Source organism: Apostichopus japonicus, chromosome 8, assembly GCF_037975245.1.
Source record: "Apostichopus japonicus isolate 1M-3 chromosome 8, ASM3797524v1, whole genome shotgun sequence".
NCBI classification, from domain to species: Eukaryota; Metazoa; Echinodermata; class Holothuroidea; order Aspidochirotida; family Stichopodidae; genus Apostichopus; species Apostichopus japonicus.
Window position 1 is genome coordinate 29684727 of NC_092568.1, and position 19504 is coordinate 29704230.

General features: G+C 36.2%; 1 protein-coding gene across 4 annotated transcripts; it reads right to left on the reverse strand.

The window, feature by feature from the left end:
- Window positions 1–2: 2 nt before the first annotated feature.
- Window positions 3–19497, reverse strand: LOC139971493 (sorting nexin-6-like). Of its 4 annotated transcripts, XM_071978023.1 has the most exons (16): window positions 19429–19497; window positions 19263–19304; window positions 15525–15569; window positions 15129–15233; window positions 14393–14425; window positions 12201–12311; window positions 11211–11332; window positions 10000–10123; window positions 9461–9556; window positions 8400–8505; window positions 7603–7678; window positions 6755–6781; window positions 5102–5141; window positions 4307–4393; window positions 3425–3670; window positions 3–2849 (listed from the first exon to the last, which is right to left on the reverse strand). In XM_071978023.1, exons 1-16 carry the CDS (start codon window positions 19432–19434, stop codon window positions 2793–2795), a joined length of 1323 nt encoding a protein of 440 aa, XP_071834124.1. In that variant the 5' UTR covers window positions 19435–19497; the 3' UTR covers window positions 3–2792. The 4 variants fall into 4 exon arrangements, with proteins under 4 accessions (XP_071834124.1, XP_071834127.1, XP_071834125.1 ...); XM_071978026.1 differs by lacking the exon at window positions 14393–14425 and having other exon boundaries at window positions 19429–19496; XM_071978024.1 differs by lacking the exon at window positions 6755–6781 and having other exon boundaries at window positions 19429–19496.
- Window positions 19498–19504: the final 7 nt, after the last annotated feature.

Consider the following 19504-nt stretch of genomic DNA (forward strand, 5'->3'; position numbering starts at 1 on the left):
GGTTAAATTTGAACCATTCAGCTTTGTTTCTGGAATGTCCAAAGAAAGAAGCACTGCACTACATATACATGAAGTGCAACAAGCTGTAAACATTACATGAATATATCACATAATTAGTTTCTATCAAAAGAGAAAAAAAGCTGGTAAAGTTTGATCGGTTTTAAACCATCTCAAGAAAAATAGTCTTAGTGAACAATTTTAATAATTAATTTATTCTTTCCCAAGATTTAATCATTTGTCTACTGATCAGAAAACCCATCATAAAGTTGACTATAAATGAAAATTAATAACTTTGCCATTACTGTATGACACCTCTTCCTGGAAGATCTTAAATACTACCTACTCCAAAACCCCCTCCCCCCTCTGAAAGACTGAAGTCACTTCTTATCCTGTTCATTTCTAATCCTAGAATCAGATAGAGCAAGTAGAATGTGGTTAGTAATATGCTACTTAAATTCAGTTTCAAAGTTTGAAGAAAAACAATCTTTATTAATTTTCCTCACATTACCAAAAACCAAGGGCAGCCTAGCTGACAGTCTTCACCAACCTGTTGTATACCTTATGTGCATCTTTTACGTATGTGGTGTGGGACTGACATGCACCTCTCACTAACTTTCAAGGTAGACAGGTAACAAACTACATTTTTTAAGGAAAGTTACCAAGACTAGACACAAAAGCTTGATTCACCTCTCCAACCAAGCAACCTAGGATTGAGACTGTAACCAAGTGATTATGAGTCCCATCCAAAAGGAAATTTATACTACAAATAATTTTGGTCAATGGTTTATCCATATCATTTTTCTTATGCAACAATTAATCATCTGAAAACATTTCTTTTTGATTTGATAATGCTATCAAAACGACAGATATTCACGGTCCAAATACGTAGTATGATATCACAAGCTTTTCACCTGAATATGTGTCACTTGTGTGTGAGTGTGCTTTACAACCAGTAACTGTATCTCTACAATCACATGGTGTTCCATATCTCTCCTCACAATTTATTTAAACCAGTCTATGACCCAAGCTGGCCAAATTTTTCATCCTTTCAAATGATATATAGAAAAATCATTTGATACATAGAAAAATAAAACATATCAGATAGTCAATGGAATAAGTTTGGAAAATATTACGGGCTGGCTACTGAATGACAGAAATAGTCCAACTATGAGCATCTTCTTTATGGTGGCAAATATGCTACACCATATACCAGGGTTGTAATGAGGCCGGACCTAAAATCATCCATTCTTCGAAAAAGACTCAAATAAACGAGACAAGAATTTTGCCACATAGAGGCAGCGTCCCTCTTAACACAGAGAGGGACACACTTGATGATCATAGCCATGATAAAAAAGATATTTCTGACTCACAGCGGCATATTAATATTCACTTTCTTTTCACACATAGAAGGCATTATTTTTTAACAACTTGACGATTACTGAATAGATCTTAGTAAATAGTACATCAAATATAACAGATACATGATTCAGTCTCAGGAGTAGCCATAACAGTGCAATGCAAGAAGGTTACAAGTGCTCATGAGAAGATGCATGTACCCAAACCCATCTTCAATTCAGATATTCTGGAAGTGAATAACTTATCAAAAGTTATCAATTCCCATTCCATATCTTCTACGTTTGTCAATCCGGTCAATTTTTTTTATTACCAAACAAAGTATAAATTCCACAAAGTTGTTGAACATTCAAAAAACTCTCATGTCAATATCGTAACGTCAACAATGTAATCATTCTGATTGCCTTCCTATATATGGCTTGACTATTATTTTTCTTGTTGTCCAATGTCTTGCATGAATTGTGGCATTACTGTTTGGTGCTACTTAGACAAATTCCATTCCCCTTTAACTTTGTGATGAGTCATTGTGTGATACAGAAACACTTCAGAGTACATTTTCAAAATCTTTGTCTTCACATTTCTTCACATCACTTGTGGTGATTTTAAATGTACAAATTACCGCAACTACACTTCACTAAACCGTCACTATCTGAATTCCTTTGCACATCTGGACAAAAGACCTTCATTAATAGCCCAGTTTTGATAGAATTAAACACATTTTTCAGAAGTATGGATAAAAGTAGGTGTCAATCAATAGTACTCATGCTACACAGCAATAGAGTGATCATGACGTTACTTTTGCCCCATTATTGGTTCGGTGTTCTTTCTTTGTAACAATTATCCATGAGAAACAAGGTATTTAACATTAAATGACATACAGAAACAAAACAAATCAAGAAAGTCAAATCCGCTTCAGGAGTGAAGCAGTTTTTCTTTCCCTTTTTCTGTTTTTTTTGTTGGTTGTTTTGTTAAACACATATCACATGTATCAGCAGAGGAAAGCTAGACGAAGACAGAGAGAATTTAGAAACAAAGAATTAACGAACAATCGTTGTGCTGACAAGTGCCATACTGCTGTTTAAGGTGCCATGCCGAGGTGAAAACATACAAAGATTTACGACAGCAAATCACGGTCAACATTTAATTGTGAATTAGCTAAAGGCACTAAAAACTTGTGAATATTCAAACAACTCCGGAAACACAAAACGTACAGGGGTTCTTCACGTAGAGTGAAATTGACGGTGACTTTGGAAACAATCTGCGAAAAAAGTGACACATAATTCTCATTTACTTAATATATGTGGTATAAAAAATAATGGTTCGAACTAAACGGAAACATAAAAAAAAACAGCATGTACTTTTTTGATACAAGAAGAAAAGTCTTGAGGTGATGCTGGCCCCTATCTTCAGGACTGATGGCGAAAGCAGTGGCTAATACATCAAGGTGTTTCCTCTTTAAGCGTCGCAATTGTATTTCGTAAGAGTTGGACTTGAGTCTGTGTAGAATACAAAGAAAATAGCAGATTTATTTACAAAAATAACTTTAAAATAACTATATAAAGCTATTAACTATATAAAAGATAAATTTAACTAAAACTTTAAGTTTTCAAGATGCATATTTTACAAGGTCATAATTTCATCATGCTCCAGTTGTAATAATGTCAGCTTGATCCAAGTCATAGAACTCTCTGACAACCAGAGTTTGCTAAGGGTTCTCTAACAAAGAGAGAGAGAGAGTATCTTAGTAAACACAAACACATTACCAACAGAAAAAAATAACTCCCTTTGATTCTGCAAGTGAATTGGTCACTTTCTGATTTGAATTGTAAAGTATTAATAAAGCAAATATTGTTAATAAAGGGTTAGGGGTAGGGAATGTAGCATACCTCCTTTACCACACACACACACACACACACACAAACTGTTTTGATTACATCTATTCAATGTTACATAATATTATCATCTTTTGTCTTTCATATGTCTTTATAAAAATGTTGTGGCAAAGTAAATCGGAAAAAAACATCAAAACCCAACAGTTTTGGCTGTATTAAAACATCTGACTGGTTTATACCTTGGCATGCTTGACTTCTAACTCTGCCAATTCAACCAAGTTTTTCTTAAATGCTGCCACCCTTCTAGTCTTGTAGTCTGTTAATTCCTGTTTGGCAACTTCTGAGAGCTTTTCAAATTTGTTACAAGCTTCCTCCTGGTTCTTCTCTGCCTGCTGTACTTCTTTGTTCTTTGCACGTGCCTTCTCCAGGGCTTTGTTGGCATTCTGATAATTCACGAGTGATCTCATACGCCTGTACAGCAGATCCTGTCAAACGGAGAGAAGATTAACGACTAAATATCAGAATATCCCTTACATACTGATATGTATACCACACGTGATAGTATCTGTAGCATGTTCTACTTCAAAAGGCAATTTTGGGGAAATCTGCTTAATATCCAACATGGATATTACTCTCAGTTTTCTCCTCCAGGAAATTACTTGCACAGAGCAATTTATCATCACAGTTAGGCTTAATAGTAAAGATATATCCTATAGAAAGTGCACTTCCATGAACAAAAGAACACACTTCCTACTTACATATCCTTCACAATCAATAACATTTTCCTATGGATATTTCCTAGCAAGGGTGTGTATAATTAGCATAAAAATATGCATAAGCGAAGTTGGTGTTGAATTAATTTGCACTTTGCATAGACATAATATTCATTACTTTAACTTTTGGAAAAGGAAACCAATCGAAAGCTGCCAGGCATTTGTTTACCATATCACTTTAGTAGGAACAAGGCTGTATAAAAATGGCAAATGCATGAATGAGATGTTTAAAATTCACATCTGCGGTATCTATAGGCTCAGCAAAATAAAACAGGATCTTGTATGCTAGCATGGCAACCAATCAAATACCAGAATGAACGTATGAACCAACTGATGAATATGCATTACCTTAGCTGCTGCTGTGTCCCTCATATAATATCTTAGGAGGTCAGAGAGCTTCAAGTCGGCATCAGTAGCTACTCTTGCTTCTACTTTCTGCAAAGAAATGGACGAGAAACAAAAACCAACGATGTTTGAAAACGTTAAACTTCACAAATACATGTTATCATCAAGTTCATGCGATGGTTTCTTGCTTCTTCAACAATTTCCTTTTAAGAGTTAAATGACAACTTTTTTTTTCTTTCCTCCCCATCAAGTTGGTTCGTTTCCAAGTAACAAAGTACTTCACTGTAGGGACATCACAGACAGACTGTCTGCAAAGCCCAGACAAACAAAAACAATCATTCATATTTGAATAAACTAAAGGCAAGCCATCCTCTTACATATAGAAAATAATATCTTTATTACCTATTTCAATGTTTACTGATAATGCTTACCAACACTTGCTAATTCTAAACTTTTCAGAACCTTTCAGATGTAATTTCAGTGCAGTAACATTTACAGTTAAAATCTAGAAACAAGTGGAAATTGTTACGGTACCAATCTTTTGTACCAACTAATTCAGTTACTTGTGGGGTTAATAAGCATATACAATCAGCTAAGCCAGTGGTTTCAGCAGGTTTTCTCAACAGATAATTGGTAAGTAACCAAAGGTGTTGGGTAGGTCAACAGGAGACAGCTGGTTAGTTGTCCTTATGATGCCAAGCAATATTTTATGTAACCCGCTACAAAATTCATTCAATAGTCTACTATTTACCTTCCCTACCCAGGCCTACATCACATGTTATGAAGAACTTCACTCACCCTAAGTTTTTCAAACATTTCGGACACTTTAATGAAAAACCTGTTGGAAGGAGAAATGCACAGAAAGATGAACAATGAAACTGCTGTTTCAAATATTATACATTATAAATATAGATAAATATTTGTGGCAGTGTTAGGATCACATGATAAGTAAAATGTTCTTGGTCGTTATGTGGAGGTGCTATTAGTGCCACATAAGGACTTAAATTGTTCTTGGTCATTATGTGGCGATAACTTTGTATTCACGTAAATGACTTAGGTTGACATAAATTTTATTCTGCATTTTTGTCGGTTTTGGCATTCCATAGTTGCAAGGTCATTCTGACTTGTGCGGTTGGCAGAGAAACTGTTCATACTCTTACATAGGTACATGGAGCACACAAACTGGTTACCCCATGGTCATGCCAGTTTGAATTCCTTTCTAGTTTTAGAAGTATTTTCTGGGGTTTTGTTGCTCTGTCCAATATCACTGGTCACTTCAAATGAATATTCATAAGGCACTCACCTGTGACCCCACAACTCCCTTATCATATTTATCATACCACCACTTGCTACATTATTCACAGTGCAAAGGATAGCAGATCCATATATATGAGTTCCTGGGACAAGATTCCAATGTTCCAATCTGCACTGCATTGGCCTTAATAAATCGTGCAACACATGCAATGCACATGCCCATTTTCTTGGGCACCCAGCATGCACTTGACACGACCAGATCATATGTTAGAAAGTTAACATATTTAGACTAGCTAAGCTTTGAACAATTATCAGAACTGCGGACAATGAAATCACTTGACTACTGAAACTAAGTTAAAACATTTCCAAAGGGAAGAGAAACGGAGAGAGATTAATATTTTATTATGAAGCTGCAGCAAAGAGTAAGAGTGAGAAAGGAGAAATATATCACTGACATCCATAGCGTAAACTTGTACTCGTTATAAACTTGAAATATTTTCGTTTTTTTCCGGTCATGATGATCCAATTGATCAGTTTCATTACAAAACTAGCCACTCTGGTTCTTTGTATTTTATCCTTTAAACTATCTTTTCTGCCTACTGTTCAAACCCCAGAGCTTAACAAACCAGCCACTGCGGATGCCTTGGCAGGCACAATAAGCTGTGCTATGGCTTGTTTGCTTGCACATATTGTGCCACTCGCTTTACCCGCAAGTTTCATACCGGAGATTTATCGGATAACAGTGTTGTCTATCCTCCATAATGCCTTACAATGTTTGTACCATGAAATTACTGGAGGGTCCAATTCCCTGTGTAATTAGACTGGACATTTCAGTGACAGTCACGATGAATGAATGAATGAATGAATGAATGAGCGTAATAAACGCAATGTGCATTGAGGTTATTCATGAATGCAGAATAATGGTATATGTAAACTTCCAGTTGAGCAAACCTTTAAACAGTACAAATATATGCCATTATTTGGACAATGCCGGGTATACCCATCACCATAAACTTTGGCACACTAATTTTTCATTCTTAACTTTGTAACAAAAGAAACCACCATAACATAAACACACCAAAAACACCAAAAAAAAGTCCAGAAAAAGTTTTCTTTTTTAACTAAAATGCGGCACATATGATACAATGGTCATGCAATATAATCACTCCTTATGTCTTTTCGAGTTAGTTACTATACCTTGCAGACTCAGGAATGGCTTCAGCACTAAACATGAAAGATTGAAACAGTGTCAACACAGAAAAAGTAACAATTTCCCTTTAGCACTAAAGCCAAAATTCTCATTCATAACATCCTATAAGACTATTACAGGGAGTGCCCCCTCTATATTGATTTCATTCATTCCCAAAGAAGCACAGGAAGTGGTATTTTGCAGGATTTTCCACACATCAAGAACACTCTTTCATTGTCAACTATTTTGACCAATTGTTTTTGAGTTGAAGAGTACAATTACATAGGTGCGGGAAAAATATCTTGCGCTTATTCTCCAACAGAGGCTATGTTTGTAATGAAAAAAGACAGAGCATGCTTCTTCATGCCAATTACTCTCAAAGTATGACCTCTTGGAGATAACATTTCTTGTTAAATTTTTACATTTCATTTACTTCAACTACTATAACAGTTAAGGGAAAACTGTCACATGACATTATCAAAGATTTAGGTTGAAAGTGTTTCCATAGATACAGGCAGGGCCATGTTGAAAACTGCCCCTACCAAAGTTTGAATCTCCTACTGCTCAACTATAGGAAAACTTAGCAGTAACTTTTGGTGAGGATTCAGTTACAGCTTTTAAAACTTTCCATTGCTCCAATGGATTTGACACTTACTATTATGTAGAGCATAGGTAGTGAATTACACACTGAATGCTTAAAGCTGAAAGCACCAGCAGCTGCTATGGAGTAGTACATGGATGGCAATAATCATAATGAAGTGAGTAAATGAAATGTCTGCAATGCACGAGAAAATGAACATTACAATGTTTCTCAAGTATGTAGTTTGAAAAAGGAGACAAAACTTGTCCAACTCACTTGTCTAAATCTGACTTTTCTAGAGTGGCTAGTGCATTTAATCCTGAAGAGACCCTTATGTAAGTATCAGCAATTTCTGGAAAAAAGAGAAAGAAAAGATAAAAGATAGGTCATGCATTCACTTGTTATTACAGCAGCTTTTTGGGTCGAATTAGATCAACAGTTTTGTTACGTTATTTAATGACGAATTCTCATAATAATGTGGTCCATTAGATTGAATAGTCAAGGCTCATTTCAAATAAAGAAGTAATAGCCCAAATTTTCTTGCTTGGTCTTAGCATGATATTGATAATCTTTAATGCTAGAAACTGTCTGGGAAATAAAATATAGAGGATTGAATGGAATCATTGATTATTTGCTCATCATTAAGTGAAAAGCTCTGAGATGTTGAAGGAATTTTTTAGTGGCAGACTACTTGGATACATGAGAAAACTTCATAATATTTTCATCGCCACAGTCCTAGTTCGGGGATTTTTCATCCAATGATTCAGAAGAAGTGAATTTTTGATTCTCGTGCCAATTTAACCTTATATAATAAAGGATTACTTAAATATAAGTTTCACACGTTCACCAAAACAAAAATAAGGCAGTTCTGACTGCTACAAATCAAAACAAGAAATATCTCATTAGAAATCATGCTTGAAACTATTTTACTTTTGAAAACTGACAAACAATTTGATAAGTACCATGTGTCTGTCATTCATATTACACTGTAGGTTTTGATGGGGCTATAAAATTTCATTTGAATGTGTGAATGCGTGTCATGGACACAGTCGAAGAGCAATCGACCCACTCACGTTTGTTAGATCTTGTCATTCTGTCTGACCTGGCAGTCGAGTCTTTCACCTTGTTATGATACTCCACCACAAATGTTCTTTCTCTTTCAAAGAATGGATCCACATCCTGTGTGCAAAAACAAGGAGAGGTATACATCAGCAGAGACAATAAACACATGCATATGAACATGCCACAATAAAAAAAACACACACACATACTAACACGATTGTATTACATTCAGACCTAGGACCCCATTGTATTTTCCATTGTTCAAATCCACGTACCCTAACCTTAACAATACCCCATACAATAGAATTCTTCCGAGGACGTGGTGATTCTTTAGAAATCACAACCGAGGACCTGGAAGTCTTTTGTTCAAGTCCTAGGTCAGAATACAAAACAAACGCATACATATATACATACCCACAACCAGCACAACAGAAACAAAGACACAGCAACTTGCAAACATAGCTCAATGAAACTTGTTTTGCATCTGCCATCTCTCTGTTTGGCTTAAACCAGTCGATAATTATCACTTCTTTATGTGTTGAGGTAAAACACTAATCATATCCCAGAAGCTAGTGTCATTGGATGTATGTATTTGTATGTATTTTAGATCCTCCTGCAAGCAGGAACTCATGAAGAAGCCATCATTGGCTTATCAAAGCTGCAAGCTGACCATAGTCAGTCTCTTACATTCATATTTAACGTCCATGATTATAAATTGTCAACAACTCTGTAACTGGACGACATACATTAATCTTGGAGTGACTCGAACTCGGAACCTTATGATTGGAAGGCACCATTGTTAACCACTGAGCTAACACTCCTGGATGGTGACTTGTTTGATACTACCTTTTCTTTCAAGGATCAACATAAAACTTTGCTTACTATTTACAATCACAAATACATGGAGAGTCATGAAACGTAAGTGGATATAGACAACTGACTCCCAGAGCACATTAAACAAGAACAAACAATATATTTGTATCCTGTCCAACGCCTCCAACAACAATACGTATCAATTTTTCCAGCGATATGTTTGAAAGTTGAGAAGCACAATTGCGGAAGTTTTTCTTACCTTCTGACCTGTAACTAGTACCTCGTCCACGGACTTTGTTACAAGCTTAACCAGGCTTCCAAACTTTTCCTTCTTGTTCCTCCCTCTTACATCCAACTGTGAGACACAAACAGAAAGAAGTTTAATCAGTTCACTTCCAAAGACTTGAAAAACTAAAGAAATAAAATATTCCATTTTCTAAATACTAATAGCGCAACCAATGATACATTTAGGAAGAGAGCAGCTGGTTGCAACCAACCAGGTTCGTAGTTTTGGAAGACAGTGCTTTTATGAGTTAAAACTGGTCTAATAGGGAAAGAATACAGTGTCCTGAGATATGGGATAACTACATATGATCAATATCTGGATATCAAAATGCTCTTTTGCAGTCAACCGCCGAATCCTACTACATTAAAGGACGATGGAACATAACTAACTGACCAGAGTTGCACTATGGGATAATAGTCCATGAATGTTAATTACATTTGGTATTACAGAGGAGAAGGAGACAACCAATTTAGTATGGTAAAACTCATGTGAAAAGGTTTATAAATTCTTACCGCTTGCTTGTATTCAAGGAAGACTCTGAAGTTATGGTCAGTTCTTAAGGTTGGGTGGGCAGCTAATCGTTGCAAAAAGACCTCGTGCATAGCGACGGTCTTCTTGAAAGTTGCTAGATACTCCCTGACAATAAAACAAATTAAAAACTTTTAAAGTTAGATTCACTGACTATTTCATGTTTGCTAATAGTAGTTGTACCGGAGGTCATCATCTTAAAACTCCAAAAGTCATAAAGTAGGATTAATTTGGGAATAAGTTTTCTTCTAATAGGGTTGTGAATGAGTGGAACGGTTTGCCTGAGAAAGTTGTACTTGCAAGTAGTGTGAATGGGTTCAAGAATGCTTTGGACAAGCACTTTAAGCATTGTAATTGGGTCTGAGTGTTAGTGTCTTCAGTTTGTTTTTTCTCTCCTATAGGGTCCTCGATGGGGACTTGAGTGTCCCTCCTGATCCTGTTTTTCCACTAAGCTAATCTAAACTGAAACTGGGAGGCATTAACAGCACAGACTGCTCAAGCCAGACCCTCTTCTGTTGATCACAAAATCTTGCAATGTTAGCAACGATACAAAAAGAATTACGTAAGACCTCATGGCATTTCTAGTACTAGACCTTTGATTTCTATAGGACTAACAAGGATTGAAAAGTTCAGTTTCATCCCCAACTTTTTCAAAAAATTGGTATCTTTGTCAAAATGAAATTACAACTGTCATCTACCGTCAACTTTTAATCTTTTCTTTCTCTTCTTCTTCCTGTTCTTCTTCTTCCTGTTCTTCTTCTACTGAGCTACTGTTTTTTCACGGTGACTATCAAATCCATCCTTCGGCACCATTCTCAAGATTTTACCCATTGGGAGACTAACATTTGGAACAAGACCCCCTGGAAGTTATTTTGTGCACATTTCAAGCAGGTTTAGCACTATCAAATCCATCCATTGGCACCATTCTCAAGATTTTACCCATTGGGAGACTAACATTTGGAACGAGACCCCCCTGGAAGTTATTTTGTGCACATTTCAAGCAGGTTTAGCACCTTGAAAAAATACGACAAAATACAAATCGAGTCTTGAGTACTTGACGTAAAATTACACCTACAACTTACTCATCTGATGAAGAAGAATAAAGATGACATCTTGTACCAAGTGACAATAAATGTAAACTTTGCACCTTTGCACCCGAAAACTTTAAGATAAAAAAAAAGACAATGCGACTTACGCTTCCAATTCAGCCTTCATTTTCTGGAATTCTTCTTTTGTCATAGTCCCTTCGCCCTCTCCTAACTTTTGGAGTTTCTCTCTGGACGCATCGAAGTCTGGCTTTGGTGGTGGGGGAGGAATCTTTGAGGAGTAAACAAATCACTCATGTTTTTCTCTTCTTCTCTGTTTAATGTTAACTTAAATAATAAAGACCCTTTGAGTTTTTTTACTTCACTGGTTTTGCTGTGTTATAATTACAATAAACCAGTGAAGTAAATAGCTTGATAAGGGGGAGGACGCCTGTATTCTGAGGTCGCAATTTAAGGATACATCCAGAAACACAATCAAGATATATATATTTGGGGTGCTGGGGCCAAGTGGATAAAGCAATGAGACTTAGCAATTGGGAGGTGTGGGATTCGATCCCCAGCCGGGTCATAGTAAGGTGGGTTTGCATCCAAGAGCAAATCAACAGGTTTCCCATCTGAAATGACATTCTAAATTGAAAAGATTCCAAATTTGGAGTTAAAAATTGTGGAATTGGAAGCCACCCGACGTGAAAGTTGTAATCCTTTATCCCTTGTGGGCTTCTCCCATATCATTGTCACTTAAGCATTTTAAAAATAACTGACTGATAACTATCATTATTATTATATTTCTTACAGAACGAAGGAACTTACTACAGTATAAGGAAATTACATTGAACTTAGACACTCAGGAAGTCATTTTACGATGACAACTTGCAGAGTATTATTGACATCCAAAAATGTTTTATCATCAAATAATGAAAATACTATAGGTCTGTACAGTAAAATAAACCCTGCCCATGTTCTTGTAAATCTATAGCAGCTTGGTAAATTTGGCAGAATTTCTCTATTCTCTTGTAGAATTAGCATTCACTGTAAACGCTTCTTATAAATCATATTTTTCAGAATGGTTTTCTAATCTATTTGTACATTGACACAATGTTGGACTAACCACTTAACATACTTTAGTACATCAAACTTACAATAACTCCTGCATAATCTTCATTCTCATCGTACATGGTGTGAAGCCACAAAAATTCATCATGATCCCTGGTTACTGAAAAATCACTCTCGCTGAACTCTGGAAGTGTAGTCTGTTGTGACAAAAGCAAACAACAAGGGGGAAAAATCTTTGTTATCAAAGTTACCTTTACAAGGATGATCAAAGAATAAACATTCAATCATTTATTCTGTGAGAAAGTTTAAGTATGCTGAAGAGACTTTTGTACTGTAACTTATGACACATATTGACTTCCTTAAACTTCCTTACCAAGGAATGTAAAATGTAGAATACCACAATAACATCTGTAGGTCACTATCATTTTTTTGGAAGACTTCCAAGAAATGTTTGAATGATGGTTTTAGCAGACATAACATGTTTTGACCATGCAATCAACAAGAAACAAATCTTAAAACTAATTTGAGAAATTAATCTAATCATATTTTTGTGCACAATAAAGGAAACCTGTCCTTCCGCAAAGTCACATTAAAAAAAAGTAAAAAAATCCAAACGATTGTTGAAAGAATATTTCTAACAGAATACAACACTAGTTGAATGAGACATCACAGGGCAAATTTGTTAATGATTTTTTGAGGTTGTCTGAGGAACAACCAGCTCTTACTTTTAGGTCGACCGAACAGTAAATGTGGTTGTCCGAACAAAATGTACCAAAATAACAATGACTGTCCAATATGTGCACTTTACTGTAGGAGAGATGTGTAGGTTTGGTGAATAGAACATTAATATGAATACTGTAGGAGAGATGTGTAGGTTTGGTGAATAGAACACCAGGCTTTGAGCCAGTAAAACAATCCCCATGGGTGGATCATAAGACTACCACTGTTTTTATTTTACATTGTTTCTGCATCTCCAAAGTGATGGAGGGTGATACCAATTTATCATCTTACCTATTTGGGAGTATTTATTGAAATGCAAATCTGAATTTGATGTACACAACTAGACATCCATCGATGTCCTCCAAAGCTGTTTTTTTGTTGTCCAAACAGAACATTGATCGTCTTAAACGATCGGACAACCTTAAAAACTTTGCCCTGTACTATCTATATTACTATCAAGTTTGAAATTGGTCACCTTTTTTTTTTTCGAAGAAAAAAAAAATGGTTAGTTCAAAGTAAACATTAGTCAATTAGTTTAATTTCACAATCACATGGAACTGACCACACCCTGAACCATGACCAGCATTACATCAAATTGTATTAATATTCTATGACAAAGTGCTCATCAGAAATATGAAGAAAGCTCTTAATCACTGGGGATCACTGTGGAAATGAGAAAGTAAATATGGGAAAGCTATATATAATAGTAGTGTATAGTTAGGTCATTCATTCTTCAACAATTATGTGCAAATCTTGTAGGGAGACTGGAAGCAGATAAGATCGGTTGATAATTCTGTCAGATACATCATGACAGGGAAAGATGGTCACCCAACACTAGCAAACTCAGTTTATTCTTTACCTAGGTTACAAACACAAGGAATATCACAAGCCTTCTTTGCTGTTAGATACAACCCACTTGCCTCTAGTGTAACTCAATGGAGCCATCTTCAACTATTGCATTCCAGGCCTAGAATATTTTGTCATTAGCTAGAAATTCCAAACGGTGCTTCTTGTAAGTAACAGAGAAGAAGGGAAATGTTAACTTGAAAAGCATGTCTGATACTCTAGGACACTGAAGATGGGTCACACTGACTTAGCGATGAATTATGTTCACAGGTAACTGCCACTTCACCAATTAGTGTTCTATTGTCTTTGACTAATGTAATTTCCAAATTTTGTATTGTGGACATAAAGCTATTGATACCAGTTGAAGAGAGTGTCATTATCTTCACACACCTAGTACATTATTTCTTTTCTTATGACAAACAGCTATCGTTAACTAAAGCTGTTAATGAGCCAAGGAATCATAGATTTGCACAAAATCAAATTATAAGCAAAGTTTCAATTTGTCACAAAAGTCAAAACTAAATTTGAATACGAAAGAAAGAGAAACTCATGCAGGAGAGAGTGTGGTCTGGAGAGGTGAAATACAAGAAACAACACTCATGCAAGTCAGCACAGAGACAGAGAAGATATGACATCAACAGAGCAATAGCAACTAGAAGAATAGCTCTAAGGTTATGTGCAAAAGACAAAACAAAATGGCAGCCACACTTACAAGGGTATCAAGAATGTTTGTCCTTCCCTTGCACTACAAAAAAGGGAGAAATCAACAAGCCAGTGGAGCTAAAGTTGTAAAGAAAGCCCAAACCACCTCTAAACACTTCACACACATGACCAAGATGGTTGATTGGCATTGCCGAATCATTTTAAAAGGGTCAATAGCACCATGGTTTTTTATGTTTTAACATTTATTTTAAGGATGTGATTTCGCACTACAGAACAATGTTTCCAGAAAAAGCAGGGATAGCCACAGGCCATGGTAAAATGTAATTCAAGAGATGTATCAATAAATAACGGCTGATTATATATTATTAAAGTAGTGTTATCAGGATAAAGAAAGTAAAGCAAATTTATGCAGCATTGTCCCTAGTTTTTGTTTCACCACCTTAAGGTTGTTGACCCCAAACAGACCCTTCAGAAAACAACTGCATCTTTCCTCTCCATTCTGTTGCCATTGCAAAGGTCTAGATACCAATTAAACAGATGCATTCAAAAAGATCTCATATCTGTGGACAATAGCATACAAAAGGAGAAAAATCGCTTTGAAAAGATCTTTTTGTTGTCCAGGCATTGACGTCAATCAAATGAGTTCCATTCCAGTAGAGATATGATTAGAAACCTCAAAATATCACTTAGCTTGAATATAGCATGCACATCACTTCAGGGTTAGTACTCTATCAGTATCAATCACTAACAATGCTTACAAACTGACACCCTTCATAGAGACTCACCTTGGTATGTACAGTGAACTTGACTTTGTCCCGTTCGCTTAGAGCATCAGAAATATCAACTACCAGTGATGTGTCTGAGCTGAGATCCACCGAGTCAGTTCTTGCCTGTCAAAATTGGATAAAAAGATTCAAGGGATTTCTGTATCCACAAACACTTGGATGAGTAACTTCATTTCAAATATCACTTAAATATCACTTTAGAAAGGTGTAAATTTATGTGTTGTTGCTTTTCTGATGCTTTCATTATATAAAATGAGACAAAGATGTGCTCCCTGATTACACTTAAAGCAAGGTATGGTAGCTCCTGACTGATACCATTTGGTAAGAATTTTTTATATGGACCATGACAAACTGATGTCTGATCAACTAATAATTTCTTGCCTTTTGAAAACTTACTTTTTGTTGATCTTCTACATCAAACAAGCCATCATCATCCCCATCCTTTAGAATAAAAAACAAAGGAGTTAAATATATCACATTATATTGTGTCCACTTTTGGTTCACAAAAAAACAAACAAATTCAAAACCTATAGAAAGTAAACAATACTGACAACATAATTCCTTGAATTATTACTTTAAATGATCTACTGTTTGGTATGACATTTCCTTCCTCCACAATTTAAGTTAAACTGATTTCATCAAGACTAGCTCATATGGATTAAATCTAAACTTGACTGAAGTGGACTGACATTGATATTGCAACTGTAAATAGTGTCAGGACAATTTTTAACATTAAATCCAGAACAGACATATATTCCTAACTTATGCCTAGTTAGAACTTAGCCTAGTTACGGTTGAGTTACATACCTACTATTACATTCTCTTTTGGGGACTTTTGGACTGAATAAATGTGAGTGTAAACACCTGCCTATGCAAGAACACACTTGCGATATGATATAGTAAAGGTTTCATAATTGACGCACCCCCGTAATTGACGCACCTTCAATTATTACTAGCAACGATACAGCAGGCCACCTAAACTTTTTGCAGTCAAGCAGAATTACATATTTCATGAGTTTGAATCCATTTCAGCTATTTGCTGACCAAATTGTGGTATTTATTAAGCTTTCAACACCCTCCCCACAGTTTTACACATTTTTTGGACATTTGGAAATCTTACTCCCAAAAAATAACCAAAATTACTTTAATATGATACAACTACTCTCTGGGACCTGACCTGTCTGAGCTTAGAGGTTCAGAGCATAGCAAACAGCATCCAAAGTCAATGGATGTATACTTATGCCTACACTACAGTTAGCTTATCGACGAATGTGTCAATTTAGGGGTATGAAAGAACTTGACACAGCAGACATTTTGAGGTCAAATTCTGCTCAATTGTACGTTGCTTAGGCACAGAACAATATTTATTTTGAGATCATTACATTTCTGAGGAACTACACATATGAAAAATGCATGCAGTTGAGTGATTTTGATTTTATGTTGACAGACATCGTCAATCCAATCCTTAAAGTGGAACGATAGTGACAGAAAAAAAATCTCTCATTTTCATATATAATGTAGTTCATATGTTACCAAGCAATCCATTTTTTTAATTTTCCAAATAGCACACCGGAAAGTTATAAAAAAGGGAATTATAACGTGGTTTTTTCGTCTCCGTAATTTAGGAATTTGCAAACACTGAAACGACCTTGAACAGCCCTCAGGTCAGTGAATGACGTCACTGTGATGATCTTTTCTGTTGTGAACTGTTCAGTACGGTGCTGTGCGTGCATTTCGTGTCAGCATAACTGTTATTTTCCGGCGTAATGTTCAAGTCATAAATAGATAATGAATATCATGGTGTTTCTTGATTTCTTCACCACGTGTTTACAAGTTTGTTTTTACGAAATTTGCGGCGATTTCGCAACGATTTCCCAATATCTGAAGAGGTAACTCGCAAGCTGACCCAAAGTAACGTAAATCTCAAGATCACGTTTTTGGCGGGTTTTATACAGAGTGATGTATGAATGTGCTCACTTACCAGTCAAACTGGCACAATAACAATAGTGATGATAGTCTCACGCCTAAACGTAGATTAGTATAACATCCGAAAGAAAATCCAAAGTTCTAAACAAAGTAGATTCGCTTGTATGCACTAGGCCTACTGTAAAACATAAACGTTCCTTGTTCCGTGTGTCATTAAATCCAACAGAAAGGTTTCATTGAGCTTGAAATACAACCGCATTTGAACTCAATCGAGTAGTTAGTCTAGCTCGAAAAATTTTCTCACTACATGCAATGCCTTTTGCGTTTATTCACATGCATGCCTCGTGGTTTGTGCATAGGAGGAATCGTAATCTAGCCCAACTTCACGTAGGTCCGCAAACGGTACTTTCACACTGTGCAAACATAAGTGACAGTGTGCGCTACCGTATAGTAATACTTACACGATGTTTTGTTTCGCTCGAGCATACACATATTTCCTATTCGTTTTACATTTAAAGTGGTTTGGAGGGTATGAACACATCTCTGCCCAAAAAAACTGCCTAAGCGACGTCCATGCCCCAATTGAAATTTGCACGTTGATTCTCTCCTCACATAGTCATTAGGTTGTTCACGTCTGACATGTCTTCCAATTCCAACACCTACTGTTGCATTTATCGGGATATATATAAATAATGCGGCATAAAAGCATCAATCTTTCAAACTTTTTTTACTTTAGTGACCTTGCCACACGCAAATTTCAATTTGGCCCGAGATGGCTCTATGACCGATTATTCCGTAATTTACATTGGGGCAGTCAGCTTCACTTAAACGACAAGAAAAAGCAGGAACAATAACACCTTTGTTTCAAGCAGTGTATCAAATCTCCTCTCTTCCCTTTCAATGTTACGTTTACGTTTAAGTTAAAAAAATCGATGAGGGGCTATCGTATCCAGAGTTTCCGATATCTCTCTCCACTTTTTCCGCTTGGAAAATTGAAAAAACTTATTGTAGAGTCCACATTCGTTCTGTTGCATCCCCCTACAACGCAATTTCTTGGCATTTTGCTAGTGGTTTAAGTTGTTTGTCGAGTCCAATACAGAGTAGGTTGCAACTAAACTTACGCACTAAGTGCACACTGCTGAAGTACACTTCACTTTGTTATCATCAAAATGACGTCACATGTCACTGTAGATCACGTGATCATCAAATCACTTTTCGCGAAAAGCCCAATTTTTGTTTAAAAAATCAACGAGTTTAGGAATTTTTTTAAGGCCTTTCCCAACATCGGATTGACTTGAATTTTCACATGTGTAATATGGAAACCAACTAGAATACTCTTGAATAAAATCGTATTTTTTCGTCGATGCTGAAAAATCACTATCGTTCATCTTTAAGTGCGTCAATTATGAGCCCACCATGCTACTAGTAGCATGGTGACTTCGAAGTTTGGACACTTAAGACTTAAAACACCCCCAAACTAAATCTTCTGGTATAAATCACCTGAAAATATACTTCATATGGTGGGAGAATTGTGTTATAGTACGATACACGGCCAAACTTTCTTTCCTGCAAACTGTTTTTAAGTTGTTTTCCAAGAAGATTCTTCGTGATTGTGGAACTGGTATTTCTTTGCTAGAGTATTGCGAAGTTCGGACATGCAACCCACAGTGTGGCGCTGGTGATAAAATTGGTGGCGCAGTTGCTCTTTCAGTAATTATAACAGACTTCATAGATCTTCGTCATTTTATTGACAAATATGTAAGTAATTTCTTGCATGCACACGGGTCATTTTGGAGAGAAAATAACTGTAGCTTCGTACTTTTTGGTGAAATTTGGCTCTTCCTGTATGTTTTCATAGTGATAATCGTGTATTTCTTAGGGTGTCCAAACTTCGCAGTATGCCGAACTTCGCAATACTGACTATACTACTTACAAGGCTGAAACTGCAAGGTGGTGTGCAACTTGGTAATTCATCCCATGGTTGTAAGTTGTACTACAATGCTAGGCCTAACCTAAGTTTAGGCTAGTGGTAGTACTAGTAGCAGTCTACGAGTACGATTGCCAGTAATTTTGATGATAGGCATAACTTAGTCTTAGTGTTGCTACAGACAGCGCTTACTGTACCAATCAGAACAAGTGTAACATCCTGCTGAGCATTAACGTTACATATTACTAGTGACACATAGAAGTAAGCCTAAGTTACGTTACCTTTCCATCATTTTGGAGTTCCGGACTGTCATCCATTTCGTTCTGTGGAGCAAAAGAGCATAAAATGGTTAAGTAAATGGTGTTCTTATATTTTATATCATTGGATATTCAAAATATTGCCGAATGGTAAATTCTAAACAAAACTGAAACGCAAGGAGACACCCACCAACATGTCCTTTCACTGTCGCAAGACCCGTACAAGGAATTGTGGGAAAAGTTACGGCCCTAGGTCAAAGGTTATG

Excerpts from the sequence above, each read along its gene's own strand:
- LOC139971493 (XM_071978023.1), bottom strand. Across the intron at positions 15,234-15,524 it reads ATGTAGAAGATCAACAAAAA|GCAAGAACTGACTCGGTGGA; the intron begins GTAAGTTTTCAA and ends CAATTTTGACAG. Across the intron at positions 12,312-14,392 it reads CAAACATTCTTGATACCCTT|ACTACACTTCCAGAGTTCAG; the intron begins GTAAGTGTGGCT and ends TTGTCACAACAG.